The sequence below is a fragment of the Seriola dumerili genome, unplaced genomic scaffold (genome assembly GCF_002260705.1).
Source record: "Seriola dumerili isolate Sdu_G_001 unplaced genomic scaffold, Sdu_1.0 BDQW01000432.1, whole genome shotgun sequence".
Classification (NCBI taxonomy): domain Eukaryota; kingdom Metazoa; phylum Chordata; class Actinopteri; order Carangiformes; family Carangidae; genus Seriola; species Seriola dumerili.
Genome location: NW_019174687.1, coordinates 5,632,644 through 5,654,287, shown reverse-complemented (window position 1 = coordinate 5,654,287; position 21,644 = coordinate 5,632,644). Strand labels below are relative to the sequence as shown.

The following is a 21,644-nucleotide window of genomic DNA, read 5'->3' as shown; positions in this document are numbered from 1 at the left end:
ATCTGAAATCTAAAGAGTTGAAGTACTGAATAAACGGCTAGGACGGAAACCTACAAACAGGCCTGAAATACAGTATATGCACTGTATTTTATTATCCATTGATCTGTTGATCAATGGATAGGTTTTGGTTCAGGTTTGTTTCAGTTTGGTTATACTCTTAACATTTTTCATATTGACAATCACAGTTAATTATACTTATTAAAACAGTTAACAATAACCAACTTTAAAGGGGCTATTAGTAAGTTTTGTCTGCCGCCAAACGTGGTGTCTTGCTGGGAGCAGGTGGTGGTGATTGACAATTAACGAGAGCTTCAGCCATCGTTGTGTTTATAAGACAAGAGGTTATAACGCTTACTCTGAGCAGAAGGTTACAGAGAGTCACTATCGGAAAGTGACGAGACATGTCGGGGCTAGCTGGTTAGCATGCTAACTTCATTAGAAGAACAGACACAATAGAGACAAGAGATAACACTGGCGTTGCTTTCTACCGACGGAGACAGCTCTTGGTGAGTAAAAGAATGAAGTTTGATGCTGAACTTGTAATGTTTCTTCCAGACTGGTAAGTAAACAGCTGCTAATGCTAATGTTAGCTATGCAGCAATAGCAAAGCTTACAAATAGCTCCTTCAAAGGAATACACACACACAAAAAAATCATTTTGTTTTAAGTATTAAACACACACTCTGTTGGGTTGAATTTACTGTCATCCACTCTCAATGTCTCCTGTCACAAATAATAGATTTTTCTAACAAAATATTGATAAATATACATTTTGCATTCATCACTAGCATGTTAGCAGTCACCACCTACACTACATTAGCAGACAAAGTGAACAGTTAGCAACTAGCGACAAGTGGAAGCTGTGTAACAGTCATATTTTTGGGGAAAACTTGTATTAAGAACGTACTGAGTTTATATTGACGGTGGAAAAGTAGATTATGGTTGTCTCTGAAAATCTTTCTTTGCAGTGGATCTGTGCCACCACTAGAATCCATTGTAACTGGTTTGAATCCTGGATGTCTACAGCTGCCATCTTTCACTAAGACTTCAAAATTTTAAAACCTTTTTGAGCCACCTTTAACGCATGCAGGAAGTAAGTGTTAACAGGAGTATTCCTTTGAGACAAAATCAGACAAAGTCTCTATCTATGTCAATATGACAAGCACTTAACAAGCAATGTGGCTAAAACTGTTCCACAAATACAATTACGTTGATTGAAACGGGAGAGGAAGGAAAACCACACTTGGCCTAATCATTAACCTCTCAGTCCCAAAATATTTGCGTAAGGGAAACCCTGTTTTCTCTCTAACGACTAACCTTGATGAGAGATGAAAATACTCTCAGCATGAAGGGTAAATGGAAAAAAAAAAAAAGAAGAGCAACAGGAGAGGTATGAAGAGAGTCAGACGTTAAACAAAGGAAAGTGCAGAGCAGAAAGAGAGAGAGAGAAAGCATATAAAAGGGGAGAGAAGCGGCAGGATGGCACATTATGGTAGAAGAAAGGTGTTTGACGAGTGACCTTTCTACCACATCGAGTCAGAACAATAGTCCATTATGTGCTATTCTACCCGCTGTGTAATAAACCTTCCTATGCTGACATAACTGATAGACCACAGAGAAAGGCAGGAAGTACATGAAGGGAGAAGGTCCAGCAGGATAAGATGGCTGCTGAAAATCCTTTTTGGATTGATATCTGGAAATGTTTCATGGTTTGGAGGAAGAAATTTTAGCCACTTTTGAAGCACTTGCTGTGTTCTTCAAGGGGAATATTGCAGGGATTTGATAATTCATATGGGTCAACCCAGCTATGCAGAAGCAAATTTGGACATTTTTAAGAACGCGACATTTCTCTGTTGCACTTAAATGGTAAGGAACCACGAGAATACATTTTACATTAGAAGAGCTGATGCTGAGCAGCAGCGACTGGGTCAAGGGAAGTTCACTGGGACAAATGACTTGGTATACTGTGCAGAACAGTGGCTGCCTCTTAAAACACACACTGGATTCATACAGGGCCTGATGTGTTCAGTGTTGTGTGCTTTGTGTACAGATAGCTCTGGCAAAAGAGAGTGTTATGTTGGCTCAATTTTTTTTGCCACAATACAGGCCAATATCATCTGGCAACCCACTGTGTTGGCCAATCAAACAGGTGCAATCACACATGCCAGGTAGAATACCTTGCAGTTTCTGATGTAGCATGTTGCATTGTCCAAAGCAAAGCTAAGGATAGTACAGCAGCATTAGCATTAGCAAACACCTTAATTTTACTAAAGAAAATAAGCTAGTGAGAACTAGCAACTGTATGTACTCAAATAACCGTGAATGTTTCCAATCAATACACGGCAACTATCTGATTCAGGCCAAACACATTATCATATACAGTACATTGATGTCAACAGTGAAGCATCACTTCCATACTGTGTATGCATGTTTATGTGCTCTTCAAATGACCATGCATTACCCCCCTTGCAAACATCAGTGCACTGTCTGAGCTGTCTGAGCTGTCTGTTTAGATTTGTTTGTCTCAGTTGGGGTGGGAGTCCACTGGGACATGAGACTTAAACCATGTGATCCATCTAGTCAATCACAGCTGGATTAACCATAGCCTCTGGCAGTCGCCAATCAATAGGCGCTCTGCAGCAAGGTGCCAAAGCTCCCAGCTGAACCCTCGCGAGGAGCAGCTTGGCGAAATGCAGCTAACTGGATTGTTGTTTAACGCCGAAGGAGCCATGGTCCTCCACAGTCCTCCACAGTCCTCCACAGTCCTCCACAGTCCTCCACAGTCCTCCACAGTCCTCTGTGGGATCTCCCCGTCAATATCGGTGCATCTCAGCTAATGGTTAAATCCAAATGAGAGAGAAGCGTGCTTGTGCTTTTCAGGTGCTTAGGGAGGTGGGGCACGCTTGGTTGGAGTGAGTCAAACACCCCACCCTGAACATTATAATTATTGCACTGATTTAAAGAACTACTGTCAGACAATCCCCAGATACTTCCTGCTCTGTGAATGCTCAGAGTTCCTACGTGCATTTAGCTGATTTTTGGTTTCTCATCCCGCCTTGTGCCCGATTTCCCTTCGCTCTTTCTTGCCCTGAGTGCTTTACATGACAAAACCACTACACACTAACAAACAAAACAAAACTGAAATGTGAAAAATAACTGACCCACCCACTTCTCAGCTCTTGCAGAGGCAAAAGAAGAAAAAGAAGACGACACAGGTGTAAAATGACACTGACACTACTTCTCTACACTACTTTGTGTAATGACAGGTATTACTATATCTGATACAAACAGATTTACGTCACATAGCCTACTCCAGCATGTAGTGGCATTCAATTCATTTACATCATGTGCTGAAGGTTTAAATGAACCCAGATTAATAGATAATATTCCTTTTAATGACACAAGAAGGAAACTCGAGATTGAAAAGCTTCACATCTTGAAGGATACACAAAAGGGAAAATGTAATCGACTTTAATCTACTATGAATTCAGAATGTAACCGCAAAAAGTACAACTGAGTCCACTGTATCCTGACAACACTGTAAAACTGCACAATGAGTTGAATGAAGGTAGAAAAGGGAACATGTTATCTGTGCTGCTCATGCCTGAAATAACACAGTAGTATTAGTCCAGAGGTCCACAATGGTCGCAGCTCCATCATGGTAATAAATGCATGTGACTTCAATATTTGAGGACAGGAAATAACAGACAAGTTACAGATTGGATTAACATACAAAGAGACCATTCTGAACTTTTAACGATACCCGGCGTAACAAACCAAATCATCTGACGTGGCATTTGCGTTAACCTAATGCCAATTAAAAATAAAGACGAGGCTATTATCATATTATTGGACTATCTGCTCTGCAGGCGTAAAGAAAAAATTACAAACCAAATTTTCATAACGAGCAACTGAGGGGAGTAATGACTCCTGCCCCTACACCAAGAGCATGGGAATTAATTAGCTGGCAGGGCTGTAATGGCCTTGGCATTTATAAACCGCTGCCCCCAAAAATATTGGCACGGTGCCCGTCTGACATTTAGTTTGGTGGAAAGAGAGGGAGACGGAGAAGCAGTGAGACATGATGTCTCAGGGCTGTTTGGTTTTGAGAAACCACCTGATAACAGCAATCAGAAATTATGTTTTGTTATCGGTATCTGCTCTTTTTAAAAAAAAAAAAAAGTTTATTTGAATTTATTAAACCATTAAAACACAGCTATTAAATATATAGAACATACCCTTGTTATTTAGTCTATAAAACATAGTAGAGGGAATTCATTCACTCTGATTGTTATGCAGGATTAAAAACACTGAACTGTGGTCACGACCTCCTTGTTTCCCTCATCATGCTGTTAGTAGTAGCAGCCATAACTCGGGTACAACATCCCTGTCCATATACTTCTGTGTACTTTTGGTCTTTCCAATTAAGGGAATTCTTACAGCATACAATGATATTTTAGACAATAATTTGCTTCCAACGTTGCAGCAACAGTCTGGGTAAGGCCCTTTTTTTGTTTTCTAATTACAATGCCCAAGAACACTAAATGAGGTCCATGGAGGAATATTTTGTTTTTGGTCTGCACTGAGCCCTGACCTCAAACCCCATCATAAGCCATTTGAGATGAAGAGAAACTCAGATTATGAGCCAGGCCAACATCAGTGGCTAATATCACTAATTCTCCTGTGGCTGAATGGGAGCAAAATCCCTGCAGCAGGTTCCAAAAGTCTTGTGCAAAGGCTTCCTAGCCTGTGTTTTTTTTTTTTTGGAAACACATTTTCAACAATTCGTTTTTTTTTTGGATGAAACATTGTCCGTATACTTTTGGCCACATGCTGCATATTAACTGATATATATCAAAGCAGGGAGCAGTACCAGAGGCTTTACAAGCCTTAGCCAAAATTAATTTTGTCGTCCACTAGTTTGAGCATTTCAGCTTTAATGAGTCGAGATAAGGAAGGCTAAGAGAGGCAAAGGAGGGCAGACAACATAGAAGCTTTAATTTGGATTTGCACTTTTGGAGCTGTGATCAAGGCTATTAAAACACATGGATTTTTTCGCTTGAAAACATTGTGAGTGATCCCCAAGAGCAAATACGAGTTATTTTATTCACTTGTGCTTCACTTTGATTCTTATAGCTCAGTAGAGCTGCAAGATTATGACAATTTGTAACCTGTTTGACATTGGATCCCAGAGTAACAAAGGACATGGGGGTCCAGAGACAAAAGGAGCTACACTCCCTGCGACACCTGCAGCAGAGAACTAAATGTAACAGCATTTAGCAGGAGCTACATCATCAAGACCTTACCTCTCCTGCTCCATCCTCATCTTCATTGTCTCCTCCTCAGAAACCTGCGTCTCCTCAGGCCTCCATTTGCTGGAGCCTTTACGATCCATCTTTTCGCCCGGCCGCTCGTCCTTTCGGTGCTTCCCAAACCTGCAACATAAAAACATGCCAAATTAATACCTGTTTAGTATACCTATGCAGCTATAATGTGAGGTTTAACTACAGTTTAACTTAAGACTCTGGTGTGGATTAGAGAGTTATAACAGAATGATTTCAAGGAAAATCTTTTAGATAATCTAAAACTAAGAGATTCACCTATTATTACCTGAAGTGAACCAGCAGGTTTGCTGATAAAATGCAAGACATTACTCTTAAACCACACTGCTGTCAGCCAGAACCTCGACGGTCCCCCCCCCCCCCCGCGCTCAGATACTGATCTGACTGAAAATGTTGTCTGTTGATCACATCACACACACACACACACACACACACAAAAAAAACACCCCACAGGTTTGATCGAGCCCTCAAATGAACCATCTGAAAAAGTACTTCTCACAACTTCAAACCCAATTCAGTTCGTTTAAAGTTGGGAGTGGTAAACGAAGAAGGCGTAGACGCGGCCCCATCACAGTAATTATATTCATAGGGAGGGAGTGACGCTTAACGAAATAGGAGCCATTGCAGAGATATTTCAGCTTGATTGACTCAGTATAAAGCTGCAGCCTGTTGAAGAAATGACTTTGGCACCGCACTCGCTTCCACAATGAACCTCCATGATTATTCACAGGGAAATTGGTCCGCAGAGAATATCCACGACTTCTAAAGAGACAACGTGTGTGTGCGTGTGTGTGTGCGTGTGTGTGTGTGTGTGTGTTAATGACACAGGCAGAGGACAGTGAACAAGAGAGAAAAAGAATGAACTTGCGCAAGAGAAACTCAATGAATGAAACATTAAAATCAGGAACTAAACTGCTGTGAAGAATACAAAGCCAAGCCCAAGAGGTGTGTGTTTGTGTGAGTGTGTGAAAGTGACTGAAGAAAGAGAGACAAAGTTAAAAAAGAAAAAAAAGGAAAGATAAAAAAGTAGGTGAAGGAAAGTGAAAGTCACAAGATCAAAAGCAAACCAAAGAAGTGAAAGAGTGGAGTATGTGTGTGTTTAAGAATTAAAGAGAAAAAGTGTAAATTGACTCGATATGAGTCAGAGAGAGAGAGAGAGAGAGAGAGAGAAAAGAGAAAAAGACACTGAGATGTGAGGGGTGTGTGTGTGTACGTATGTGTGCATCGAAAGCAATGCAGAAGAAAGAGAATTGAATACAAGGGATATAAAGTAAATCAATGAGAGAAACACCGGAAGAAAAGAACAAAAACAAGCAAATGAATCTGCAGAGAAAACTCATTGGTGTGAGTGTGTAGGAGTGTGTGAAACACTGAGAAACAAAACAGAAAGAAGTAAACAACATGGCATGGGAAGAAAAAAGGTGAGAGGCAAAAAAAAAAAAGAATGAATGGGAGAGTGAGAGAAAAGAACTGTACAATATTGGGTGTGAAAAACAAACAGTTGACATGGGGAAAATGGAAATGGAAGAATGGATGATAGTAATGAAGAGAAAGTGACTAAAGAATTTATTTGTGTGTGTGAATTAAAGCCAGACTGAACCAAGAATGAGACAAAGATAATGAATCAGTCTAGAAAATAAAAACGGCCCGTGACCCATACCAGGAAAAAAAGGAATAAAATATCCTCTCATTAAGTATTTTGGTCATTTGATCACCACTGCACAGTGCCGTTGTCTCAGCGTGGGGCTTTTGATTAAAATTCTTATATTAAATGAATCCAAGATGATCACAGACAGCATGTGATATGTACTGTCAATGGCACAATAACTAGCTCACAAGTGTCCATTAATTTGTTTCTCTTTTTGTCCATGAGACATTTAAACGTCTCATGGCAACTCTATTACTGAATACAGCTACCAAAATTATTCCTCAGGTGTCATAGCGAGTAGAAACCCTCAAATGACAACAGATTGTATAAAAGAGTGTATAAAAGACAAAGTGAGAAAAACCGAGAGATAGGAACGAGGAGGGGAAACTGCAGTGTGGGCGGGGGGAGGCCCAGAGACTAAGGTCCATTACCTGATTAATTTAACTGCCGCCGTCTGAAAGAGTGACGGCTTGCTGTTAATGCTAAGAGCAGGAGCGATCTATCACAGAAAGAGACGGTTGACACTTTGTCTCTCCACACCACTAACTTTCATTAACAGCCCCTTAAAAAACAGCCCAACTCTCCTTGTCACACACACACAGAAACAGCAAGATTTATGACTGAATGGGAAAACTTTGAAGAGGAGACAGAGTATTAACCATGACACCGGGGCATTTAATAATCTTATATTCCAGGCACAGTTAGGCCCGCCTTGTCTTGTGAGCCCGGCGCCATTGATAATGAGGCCTTGACAGGTTTCTGTGGTTTCAAACGACAACTTCAAAATGTCAAGGATTCAGCTAATTCAATTCAGCAGACCACCCATGTGTCACTGCTAATCCGTTTAATAGCACAAAAAGTGAAAACAACTGGTGTTGTGGGCAGTTTTGGGAAGCGTACCGGATATGCAGCACGGCTGAGAGGTCGGTTAAGCTGAGATGTCAGTACAGCACAAAGTGGTGAATTTAAGATAAATTCTAGAATGGCTGCCCCTAAAATAAGATCACTGTATGATGTCAAGGACACCAGTGATAAATGCAGGAATTTCCTACCTTCATTGACCATTTTTAATGGGCTATTTGTCAGTTTTCTATGTTGCCAAATGTTGTTTGTAACGTGAGCAGGTGGTGGTGATGGTCACTTGCTGAGAGCTTCAGCCATCATTGTGTTTACAATACAAGAGGTTCTAATACGCCCTCTGAGCAGCACTTCTTCCTCAGGACTGACTGGACGCTACAGTGACCCGCTATCTGAAAGTGACAAGATGGACCAGCTAGACCGGAGCTAGCTAGTTGGCATGGTAACTTCAGTAGAAGTAAATAAGTGATAGAAATAAAAGCAAAACATGAGTTAACATTGACGTTACTTTCCACCACTGGAGACAGCTCTTGGTGAGTAAAGGAATGAATAATGTTTCTTCTAGACAGGTAAGTAAACAGGTGTAAATGCTGACGTTGGCTATGTAGCGACAGCAAAAATGTACATATATCGCCTTTAAATTATGACACCTAGCGTTCCAAAATTATCACTTGGAGAAAGTTATTGAATTCATTTGCCATCCTGCCATAAAACGTTATTGAATGAAACCTTTTTTGAAAGCCAGTTTTCCACACTTAAATCAGAAATACAAAAAAAGGTTATTACATTTTTGAAATGAGCAGCTACAATTAAGAATGACAGTAACTTAAAATTGCCAAATGTGAAACATCACAATTTGTTTTTTACATAACCGGAACAAAGACAGCAACAGAATGCTAAAAGGATTGTGTGCTAAATAACGCATACTAAACATTAGCATGTCGACCAGCTAACTGCGTAGGTTAACATGCTACTGTTACCATACTAATGTGCTAATATTGACACTGAGCTGAAGGTACAGCTAAGCCAAAGTATACCTGGTGATGAGTAGGTCCATCTTAACTTATCTTATCTCATCATTTTTCAGCATTAGAGCCTCATGTCTCACTGGCCATGTCTTTATTTATAGGCACAGTCTTCATTACATGCATGAAGTGAAATTAAACAACATTATCAGCAGCTTAGATCTGTAATTGGCAAGGATTCAGCTCACCGCTTAACAAAGGTAAATGGACCATGATTTTTTTTTTATCTTGCAGACAATGCATTTCTATCTTGCTGAGTTCAAGTGAACAGAGCATGGCACATCAATGTCCCTCAATCCTTGACAAATCTGTCCTCAAACAAGTTCAGACTAAAAAAAATATAAGTGAGAGGTTTTTGGAAAAACCCAACGGCGTGAACGGTCAAAAAACAGATCATGACAACACATCATGAAGCTTGTCACAGCATGAGCCTTTTCTGAGTTCAGGCTTGTTCACTTGTTCATGGCAGTACACACACACACACACACACACACACACACACACACACACACACACACACACACACACACACACACACACACTAAAACCACTGCAAAATTAGCGCAGTCCTCGAATTTCTGGGCAGCGACCATCTTTGCAGATGCCAAGCTAACAGACTGGGTGTTGCTTCTGAGTCCAAGTGATGATCAGAGAGAGAGAGAGAGAGACACAGAGAGAGAAAGGGAGGGAGGGAGAGAGAGAGATGGCTACAGAGTTGGCAGGCTGTTACATTGGCAGGGGTTGATGGTAATGAGGCTTTGATTGGGACTGAGTGTGAGGCCTACGAGACATGAGAGGGTCAGGCGGTGGCAGCTCTGTTGATCACACACGCACACACACACTCTTCTGACTTCTACAGGCCTCCCACTCCTGATCCATCCCTCCTACATGCAAACACACATCAAAGTACAAGCTCCCTGACACTCCTGCACCGAACGCCTTCACTCACTCACTCATTCACACACACACACACACACTCTCTCACTGACTCAAACACACGACACCCATCGGGAGCTCTTGACACGCTGTAGAGCCACTCGGAGGGAACTAACTTGCTCACATCACATTTGGTCGTGTGAGAGGGCTCCATTTTTATAGGCTTTTATAACGTCGTTCTCGACACATCCACCCTCTTTGGTTTGGGGCCAGCACACACTCATGCATGCTGTTTCATCGTGACATGTTGACACCAACACAAGTCAAACATGCAAATACTGATAACTTCTTCTTTCCTTTTAGTAACATGTTTGTTGCTAGGTGCTCACCGCTATGCTGTTTGCTAAACCGTAGCTCCCTCATATTATCTGTCAGTCAAACAATGCAGTTTTTAATGGGATGTGTTTTTCTGTCAATGATATTCTGAGCATCTTAATGTGGCCCAATACGACATTACACAAAAAGGTGAAATAAAAACTATTACTACTACTATGAAAAATATTCCTATAGGGTAAGCTCAGGGGTAGTGTTACATGAAAGCCATAAAAAGTCATCTGTCTGAGGCGAAGACACAAGACCTGATGACAATCATATATAATCGTTCATAATTTAATTGTAATAGTCTAATCCTGTAAAACTGCATCGTTCATATTTGCCTGTTTAGGCCAAGTGGCAACCTCCAGGGCTGAAAAATGAAGCCAACGTGGAAGCGTCAAAAACTGCAGTTCCATGAATGGCCCCTTGAGGCTGTCTCCATAAATGAGTCAATCCCCATAGACTCCCATGTTAGAATGAAAAATGGCTGCATGGTTGGTGTTTCTGTTCATGTTTTCTCTCCATGCCCTTATAAATGCATAATGGCTAATGTGTTTGTATGTTAAATTTTATTGTGATCAACTTGTTTTTGAAAATAAAATGCTATTAAATAGTTTCATTATCATTAAAAATTTAAATTAAGGGGTAAGAATAGAGTTTTTGCGACAAGAAAGTTTAACCCAACTTATTTAGTTCAAGAGCAAACAACAATGTTAAATAATACAGCATAGGACATATACCAGAAATGATGTTTTTGTTTTCAGTGGATCTCATGGCATGGATTTGAAATGTGAGGTCTATTAATAATAAAGTTTTCCCAATATATTTCTCATGAATATTAAGTTTTGCAAGTAATAGGAAATAATAGTTTGTTTGCTTTACAAGGTGAATGTGCAACTAACCAACAATCAGTTCTCTTAAAAGCAAAATGGCTTAAATAATTCCAATAAATTTTGACATTGCTACAATATTTAAAGAGATAAATAATAGTGTTTGTTCCGAAAGAGAAATATTGGACAAGTCAGTCAGCTAAATGTGAGCAAATAAAGTCCTTGTGAAGAATACAGTATTTGAGGGGAATTTATGTCTTAACAAACCAGAAATATTAACCGCATCACTTCCTGTGCGCCAGATGAATTTCTCTGGTTAAAATCTACCTGACCTTCATTTGCTCTGAATGTTGAGGCTTTCACGAACTAACATGGACCACTGAGTTAATCTTTTGTGGATTATTCCTTTAAGTTGAGTGTGTGATCCAGACTAGACACACAGATGGGGCTGGACATATCTCACATCATTATTCTGGAGCGCACAGCTGTCTCTGCCAGTAAACACTGGGCGCAGATCAAACGGGCAGTCAGACAGAGTTTTAATGGAGCACATCTGATGTGGCCAGCATTGAGCCAATCAGAGCGCCATAACACTCATGTTATGACAATGCACACCAATCGTTATCATGTGGGAGGTGAAGAGGAAAACTGGACTTTAGTGTGTGTGTGTGTGTGTGTGTAAGCATAGAGAATAACAGCAGTGTGTATTTGTTGGCGACCAAATTGTGGATGTGTGTGTAAACTGTGTGGTCTCTGTGTGTGTGTGTGTGTGTGTGTGTGTGTGTGTGTGTGTGTGTGTGGACTTCACTTAGAAATATTTCTGCATGTATTTGCAGTTTGTGCACTTCAGTGAACCACATATCTCTATGTACGTGTGTGTTCCCTACTAATTATTCCTGAGTGTGAACTCTGCCTCTGTGCACGAGTTTGTCCATGTGCATCCCACTGATTACTCCATCGTGTGTGTATGTGTATGTATGTGTGTGTGTGTGTGTGTGTCTCTGACTATGAAAGTAAGCTGGTGTCATGTGAAGTGATCCCACCTGTTTGACACAGAGCCCTGCTGGCAATTTCATCTCCTGACAGCCAAACCCATCGTTTTTATTCACAATCACTGTCGCGCTCTCACTGTCCTCTATCCGCCCTCATTGTTTTGTCTAAACCCTCTCTCGTTCACCGCTCTCCCTTTTTTGCTACTATTTTTTATTATTCCTTCATCTTCAAAGATACATTAAATATCTTGTTACAGTTTTACAGTCTATGTATTTAAAGGCTCAAGAATGAAAAAGCCATTAATACAGATTTTTAATCATATCAGTGATACTACATTTTCATTTTCAACTTAGGTTTAGATATGATGGAATTGTAGGGCTCGACCTCAGATTCACACCAGGGTTGGAAAGTCAATATATGGACCTTCTTGGTCACAGGTCAAGTATTAACTGATGAAGATGTTACGTCAAAATCCTACCTTCCATCATAGGTTTTTCTTTATTTTGACCATTTTCTACATTGTAGAACAACGCTGAAGACATCAGAATTATGAAATAACACAGATGGAATTATGTAGTAATCAAACTTTGAGTTGTCATGAAGTGATTTATCTAGTATACATGACCTAATCACTTGAGGGTTCTCAATGACAACCAAGATAATTCCACCTGATGATGAAGACTGTGAGATGGAGCTGAAAGTTCCAGAAAAATCTACTCAGTGGACCTTGAGTTGAGATTGTTGTTGTTGTTTTTACCTTTCACTACCCATTGCACCAAACCATATCTACCTTTCTTCTTTCTCTTCTTTATCTCTCACCATCTCTGTGGATCTCATTACCTTCCTCTGTCAGACAACAGGCATTGTTTCCCTTCCCTGTCACCACCACTTTGGTTAATATGATATACGGATATATTACTGGCCAGGCCCTGAGGTTTCCGAGCCCATTTGGACACCAATGCTAATGTATACGTGCGTAGGAGAGAGGATTTCTGTCAGTTTAGCTGTAAGGGATGTTTGACAGGTGAAATGTTGGAGGAAACAGAGAAAGAATTATTAACAGGGACAGAAAGCAGACAGTTGTCTGGTCAAGTTGCGTGGAAGTCTAATTAGGGTTTCCTCGCACTATTTAGTGCTGTGGCTGCACAGCTCTGGTCTGAGATTTGTCTCTTTTACAGAGAAACAAACATATAGCTCTTTCAGATATATCCGAGCCTTCAAAAGGTGCATAGTTCTTACACTGTGTTCTTACACAGCCGCAAGTAGATGTGTGTGTTTAAGTTTCAAACTATCAGGAAACTTTTTGAATGTATATGTTAATTCCTGACATTAAACAGAGAGGAATATCTCGAAAATTAAAATGAAATTGATTTATGTAAATTTTTAGTGGGCCTGCCTTACTTGCAGCTCTGTAAACACACTTAGAAGCTTAGACTCACTTCCAACGTTTTATCATTTTACCTGAACATGTCCCCGAGTCCCTTCAGCATGCCCTTCTTGGCTTTTCCCTTGTCTTTCTCCTTCACTCCCTCCTGCTTCTTCTTCTCCTTTCCTCCCTTGTCCTTGTCCTTGTCCTTCTTCTTCTCCTCTTTGGTGCGGTTGGTGCCGTTGACCAGCGGTTTCTCGGTGCCGGACAGCGGGGTCTGGTCGGCCACCGTGGACACAGAGTCTCTCCCTGATCGTGAACTCTCCTCCGTGTCCTCCTCCACTGGGGAGACGGGAAAGACACACGGTGAAGGCGAAGAGGGAGAAACATGTTCTCTTTCACCAATGAACAGTTCATTTAACTAGTTCAGTTGCACATATGAAAATCAATAAACCTAATGGAAGAAAATCTTTTAGTCTCACAAAAGTATAATCATGTCTCCTAAGAACCAAAAGCAGCTGAATACAATTTCAATGTATATTACAAGTGATTGAAGAGCGCTGCTCCACAATTAGATACTTATCATTAGAGACCATCAGACACCCGACTCTTATAAAGTGATGAAAAGCAAAAACATTCATTACTAATTTGATGGTACTATGACATAATATGAGATTCTCTTCAGATGGAAAACACCACATTATTTCTGCTCTAAAATAGATGTAAAGGAATATAGAATGAAAAACTTGAAATTCTTTTGTGGCAGGAAAGATTTAAAGATACCCTGCACTGCTGTCTGATTCCTTCTTTAATTTCATGTGGACATGACATTTAAGTGTAGAAAAAAAAGAGAAGACCTGAAGAAGACCACGTGTTTCAAACGTCATTTCCACGTAGAAAATAGAGGAAGAATCAGGCACGACACAGACGCTGTAATTGTGACCTGTTGCTTAGAAATAATTCATTGTTGTACATGTGGTTCTTGGAGATTCCGCACTTTGTGTTGCGGATAACAATGAAAATGATTATCTTAATACACTTTCCTTTTTGTTTTGTGATAATAAAAACTGAAAGAGTGACTTTGAACACATTGTGTCGTCTTCTAATCCAAAGACTCTGGGAGAAGGCCAGTAAACGCATCACCAATTTCCCAACAGGAAGCTCGTCTATCACAGGCTGTATCCAGCCTCCTGACTCGTCCTCTTTGAGGTGCCTCACACTGACGTGATGCTTTTGATGTCCTGGTTACATCCTGAGTCAGCGATATTGCCATTGCCACAAGCAGTGATAAGATCAGCAGCGAGATACTGAGCATTAGTCAGAATGCTGCCACAACCATGCGTCAGTATGGAAGCCTCGTCAACATTTTCTGAGTTTCAGTAGCGATCCTTGTTAGGAATCGTCACTGCTGTGTTAGTGTGGTTTAGCATCATTTTAGTAACCCATAATGCAAAGTTATCAATGTATAATTTCACGATTCAGACACGTTCCAGGAGTTAGACAGGGACTGAGGTTGAAGTGTCTTGCTGAAGGACACTGACAGGACTCCCAGCTGCTGACAGAGATGACACCCGGGCCTTGGTGGGATCAAACCTGTGATTTTTCAGAAAGAGGACAGTCTTATTTAAAACCCCAGGTGAAGGTGAATCATGGGATATCTTACATGTCTCCATGCCCTCATCGTCCTCCTCCGTGGCAGCCGGTCGGTCGTAGGATTTGTCGATGGCCGCCCTGAAGCTCTCGTTGCAGCCGCGCCCCCTGATGATGCGGGGGCGAGGCCTGTGGAAGGGGAGGTCCCCGTTGAGGGTTACCTCGGCAACAGCTGTCTGGAGGCTCTCGAGAGAGCTGGACTTCTTTAAACCTAGTGATGGCCCCACATCCCTTGTGGAGGAACCTGATGGGAGGATACAGAGGGACGAGCTGTAGGAAAATGAACAGACAATTCTGACCAAACCTCCTCAGTCTACGATGGTGGCCGTGTCGAAGTCCCAATCAATATCCTATATCTTAGCACTGTATACTGCAGTGAAGTCCAGTCCAGTTCTATTCTACACAACCTCCTCTAACCCATTCATCCATTAGCTTTAATCAGCAACTTTTCCTTGCAATTCCTCTTGGAGATGGAGCAAAAAGAAACATGCTGTTAAAAAGGTAGGATGTTTTCAGTGACCACATCTGTACTATCTCGCTAAATTGACTCATCACTGATTGGTGGACGAGGGAAAAAGAGAATTGCTGTGGTCAGTTTGAAGCAAATAACCTGTGCTCTCAGTTCTGATCTGTTTCTTCATCTATTTTCTTACAAAAAAACAGACTCACAACCTACAAACTAGATTCACTTCTGTTTCATTCCATCTTAAAATGACCTTAAATACTTTCCTCCCATCTTTGATACAATAATAAATAACAAAATCTGTCATGAATCAATACGTAACACATTGACCTTGGTTGTGATTAAAGTTGTGTTAAAATAGTCTTAAGGATAAAAGGATGATGCGATGCAAAAGAAACATTACCGTGGGAGTTATGTTACAAGATGACTTAACAGGATGATTTAAGAGGATGGATTGAGAGGATGAGAGAGACTTTTTTTTTTTTCCCTTTTCTTTCAGCACAAAGACTGACTCAGCAAACTGACACATATTTCACAACAAGCCACTTCCTGCCATTTCCAAATGACCAACAACTACAGCCAAGAATGACCTCAGACTCTTCCCACTGTGTCCACTATGATTTTATGTAGCTGCAGGACTGTTGGGTCATTTATGTGGTGCATTGTGGGATTTGCTCCAGCCGACCCCACCGTGACGTCCACTGAAAAATGAGCGCCAAGTGTGATGGCAACAACACAACACAGACGCCCGAAATACAAAACCATGTCACTCTCAGGCTGCGTTCTCTAGCTTCCTATTTGTTCCCTATTCTTGGGTGTTGACCTGCTCAGTTCTGCGGAGATTTTAAATGCCACAACGCAGTTTCCGAGACACTGTTTGTCCTTCTTCACCCAGTTAATGCAGGGGAGGAGGATGAGATGAAAGGTATTCAATAAGGTTTATTTCATGCTTCAATTATGCACATGGGTCTGCCCAAAACAGAGCAGATGCATAAAGATAATGAGGCCACTGAACATTGAAACTACTTCATAAACCAGCTTTACACACACACACACACACACACACACTTCAACAAACTGTTGCTTCTCAATAAGCAGGTAGAAAATTCTTATTAATGGTCCCATTCTTGTTATGGTGGAATGAAAAAGAAACACCTGATCCACCAGAAGCTGCCCGGCCTCAGAGGATAACAGGCAACTCGGACAGTAACACACCATATCTAAACTTCAGCACCAAGAAATCGCGTGTGTACATGTGTGCGAGTCCGTGTGACATTCATCAAGACTGACTACACATTTCACTACTAAGATGTGGCTCCGAATGAAAATAACCATCAGCAAAATAGGAGAAACATGACAGTTCAATTAAACTAAGACTATTCGGTGCTATAGCGGTGCGGGCATAATTTTTGTTCCCATATGGCATGTGTCACGGGCTCAAAGTGTGTGTACGGAAGATAATAAATGTAGGAAGATAAGGTGAGGAGGTATGGAGGTAAATGGAAGAGTTCTAATCTCCCGGGTGGTGTCACTTCAGAGCTACTGTAGCAAGAGGCAAAAAAATAAAAAATAAAAAAATACAAAATACACATTCCTGACAGACGTGTGATATCTTGAGGGAGGGGAGTGAATGAAAGACAGACAGCACAACGAAAAGAGGAAGAAGAAGGAGATAAAGCAAGAAAGAAAGAAAGGAGAATGCAGAAATATTAAAGGTGAAAAAGCATACAAAAATACTAACTGGGGCAAATGTGTATTAATTCGCATCTGAAAATAGTCCCCAAGAAATTCACTCTTTACTCCTCTCCAAGTAATGTTAGCTAAAAGGTACAATAGCTAGTTAATATAGAAAAAGAGTTAAATCAAACGATATATTTGTGACCCATTTTGGAAGATTTACTCCAGAAGGAGCCACTGGGCTTAAGGCCCTCTTTGTTTACTGTACTGACTGATTTTTGTGATTTCAATTATTATTCTAAACATAATGTACTTCCCTGCCAAAGCTGCATATATATTAATATATACTATACTAAAACAGCAAGTCAGGAGAAGGGTTTTTCTTTTTGCCAAGCTCCTTGTTTACAGTAAGACTGACAAAAAGTGAAAAAAAAAAGAAAAAGAAAAGAAAAGAAAAGAATAAAGACAGGGAAAAAAAACCAAGAAACAAAAAAACTAAAATGGAAAACTGAATACATGCAGAGCGAACAAGCAAGCGGGTAGGCTGCCTCCCATTCATTCTCATCAGCCTGTCCTGTCCCCTTAACGTCTCACTGAGAGTCGGGCTGATAGGCTTTTCACGCTGCACACCCACTTTATTTAAAAGCTTTGCCCAGTGCCATTCCCTGCAGTCAGGCTTCAGTGGCAGTCTTAAAAAAAAAAAAAAAAAAAAGAGGATAATTTACATTGTGTTGGAGACCTGACAAATGGCATTTAGCCGCAAACATGAAAAACACCTTATTTTCAAATAACCTGGGGATGAGGTTTCTTGTTGTGCTCAGTCAGGCTCACCTGGCCACAGAGAGTGAATAAAATGAAAGTGTGCCCATCTTTAAAAATGGACTAAATTGCAAATAATCAGTGCAATGCATCTGACAGAAAGTTAACAACAAACTAAATGGATTATTTCAAACCTGGCAACTAGTCAGTCAGCTCTGAGTAATCTGTGTCAGCGTGTTTGGACAGAGTGACACTCATACTCATCTGCAGATAAACGTTATCCTGCAAAGTTAAGCTCTGACAGCCTTACAATAACAAATACAGAGCAATCATCAGAGCAGCTGGAACAAGCAGAGGTCAGATTGGCGTTGACACCGGACACCGCTGGAACTGGCAACAGCAGGGGTATTGATTCAGTATCATTTGATTGCACTGCCTCTGTCGTCTCTATACAGTTCATTATGTAATGAGAAAGGACATTAACTGAAGCTGGTTGGTCCAAAGTTGTGCGTCTGCAAATAATAAAAAAATAAAAAAAACTGGATGACACAATAATTTAGTGTCTGGCTACCTGGCTTTTATCGAATTATCATATTGGCCCAGGCTGTGTCAATACTCGGATAATGTGAGATCTACATGGTGACTGAAAGCTAAAGCCCACATGGGACCTGGATGCTTACCGATGTTTTTATTTACAGAATCCAGTTTACCGAACTTTTCATCTTTGGTTTTTCTAAAAATCTCTATTGGTCAGTGTTACAATGGTTTCCTGATTGGATCATTTCTCACAATTTTGCTGCTTGACAGTTTAAGTGCCACTCCCCACCTACTGTGCAGCACTAATCCACAACACAATAAAACTGAATCCTGCTTTACAAAATTTAAATAATTCATTCCATTTAATTTTATTCCTTACTTCCAAAAAATGAACATAAATGGATCCGTTGGGTGAACTTTCCAGGGATCACTCACAGGACAGTTTCTCACAGGGATTTATGTGGACATAATCTGAATGAAGTTCTGCACACAGACAACAGTCCAGTATTGTCCTCCATCACTGAAGTGTCCGAGTCCCAACATGTGGCAGCGGCTTGTGTCAATAAAAACTCTCAGCCAATCACAGATCAGGAGACGATGGCGACTATATCCCATCTGTCAGAGCTGTCCCGGTCTTAAGTTTAAGCAGGATGGCTATGTTTTGGCTTCAGTAAATGGACCATGGATCATGGATGATTTAAACTTAGTGGAGGGTACAAATTTTTTTTAAAACATTGGTAAAATGACACCAGGGGCCCACAGAGAGAAAATAAACACTGGACACTTAAAAAAAACAAAAAAAAACAGGGTGAAATCTATTAGCTCAGAACATTCGGGGAACAGAAACAGTATTAAATTGAATATCCTCATGAAGTCCACACTAAATATCCACCTAAAATACTTTGAATCAGTATGTGTGCCCTGAAAATCTGCCAGTGTAGTGACACGCTTTCAGAATATCAATGAAAAGGCAGATCACTGCAATTCAGACCAGACAATTGTGCTTAATTAAACATTCTTTGATTCGCAGTGAAGGCGAATGTGATTACCACCAGAAACAAGTGCTCTCACATCACTAGCACATTTTTATGTTATCTAATGAGGGCATTGAAGGTCTTTAATGACTTTAATTTGAGACCAGTATGAACTGCAAAAACACTAGTTCCCTCTAAGACATGAGTTGTATGGAAAGGAAGTTTTGCACAACAGATACTGCTAGTGTAACCGTTGAGTCACGGATACAGCCATGTCAACTCTCCACAGTTATTGACTGACAGAAAATGAATCAAGAACTTTGCTACTTGATTAACTGTTTTAGGTAATTAATCAAACAAACATACCAAACAGGTTTTCTCTTTGTTTTTTTGTCTTAATAAACTAAATCCATTTGAGCTGTTTGAGTGATGTTTACACGACTCAAGACAATTCAAGACAACACTCTGGGAACAGTTTGCGTTTGTCCTTACTTTCCGACATAATTATAGAACAAATGTCATATAATGGGATGTTCAATCATAGTTCATAGTTCAAAACTTTAACATGAGAAATCATGACTTGCATCCCATCTGCTACCAACAATGTTATGTCTTAATCATAATTTGGATCTCAGTCTTCCCAGTCTAAACTTAACTAGACCTTCACATTTCTCATATAGATAGTTTGTAACGGTTTTATGGAGGATTTTAAGAGACTATGACACGCTAAATTGTTAATTTATTCAAGTTGTAATCAGATTATGCAATGACACACCTGACTCATCGACTGCTATCATTTGGCAGACACACCTTATAAAATATGCAACATACAAAATCTCATCCTTGCTGACTGCAGTTATCGAAACATGACAGAAAGTTGGAAACAATCTCCTCTCCATCTCACCGTTTCCTACACACTGTTCAAAGGTTTCAACAAAAGCATTAAATACTGATCCAATACAACCAATACAGGATCCATTTGTGCTTTTCCACAAAACAAGTTTCGATCCTCTTTTCACACTTTCTCTGTGCTTCTCTGTCTTTATTACTGAGGGAGAGTTCACAGCCATACCTACAAGTAACCACAAACTGCCCCCAGAGAGCTTCCCTCTCACACTCCAACCCTCTCATCTCTTTCTCCTTCTCCTTCTCTACACGTCTTCCTTCAACGGATCCGTCCTTTTGTCCGAGCCGCTGATTTCAGAGGCAGGCCTTTTATTCAGCCGAGGCGACAGTGAAAATACACAAGACTTGACAGTGACGGATGACTCTCTGTCAGCTCCCTGCCTTAACCAAGGACAGAGTGCTTTCTCTACTCTCCATCTCTTCTCACACACACACACACACACACTCCTGACACACGCACAAAACAATTAGTGCTACGGCTGCATCTGAGGTAAAAAGGGAGAAAATCAAATCTGTAGTCACCCGACTGCTTTCACAACCGTGTTCAGCAGCGACCTCAAACTGTGGCGAGGACTGCGAGTCTTCACTCTGCAGACTGACAAATTTGTCTTGTCAAGGAGTGAGCAAAACACCCAGCACAGGGAGCACTGCACCGATGCATAAAGAGCAAATCTGCTGAATTTATATTTGCAGATCAATATGTGCAATTTAGTGCCTGTCACTGTTGTTCCTGTACAATTTGTGTCATGTCCTGCACCAGTTATGAATCGATCCGCTCTGCAAAGCCACGAGAGGCAGGTTGAGGTTCATTTATAGTTCTTGGCACTAAAATCTGCCCCTACTCCACAGTTAAAAAAATGCTTCCCAAAAAGGTTTAATTATGTAACATCAAATAAATAAATAACAATCCGTATTATGCAAAGAATAAATGAAGAAAACATGGACAGTGAAGGTAGATCTGAGATGATATGTGGAACTTTGGACAGAGGGGCATAAGTTGGTTTTGAGAAAGAGAACTCAATGACTATGTCTAGAAATGTAGTTAGGAAAAGTTTGTTTTCTACATCTGTTTTAAAGGTCCCATATTTTACACTTTTCCTGTGTTTTATTTAAAATGTTGATCCATAAGAAAATATATTTGTGGTTTTAAGAACCAAAAACCATCCCAATGTAATTTTACATCCCATCTCTCAGGCTTCTAGTAACAACAGGTTGGTGAGCCAATCAGAAGAGAGGATGCCCTGAACTTCTCTTCTGATTGACCGACTGTTTTCAGAGTGATCTAACAAAAATATAGCAGATTTCAGGTAAACACTCAGAGAAACCAAGTTCTGCAAGGTTGGATGGTGGGTCCAGGTGGGCAGGG

General features: G+C 40.5%; 1 protein-coding gene across 1 annotated transcript in view; it reads right to left on the bottom strand.

Annotated features, from left to right (window-relative positions):
* pard3 (par-3 family cell polarity regulator) overlaps nt 1-21,644 on the bottom strand; it is a 250,040-nt gene that overhangs the window by 62,338 nt on the left and 166,058 nt on the right. The window contains exons 20-22 of the mRNA XM_022761762.1: nt 14,976-15,206; nt 13,408-13,654; nt 5,306-5,434 (exon numbers count right to left, since the gene is read on the bottom strand). Of these exons, the coding sequence (XP_022617483.1) occupies nt 5,306-5,434; nt 13,408-13,654; nt 14,976-15,206 (607 nt within the window). The remainder of the gene's footprint in view (nt 1-5,305; nt 5,435-13,407; nt 13,655-14,975; nt 15,207-21,644) is intronic.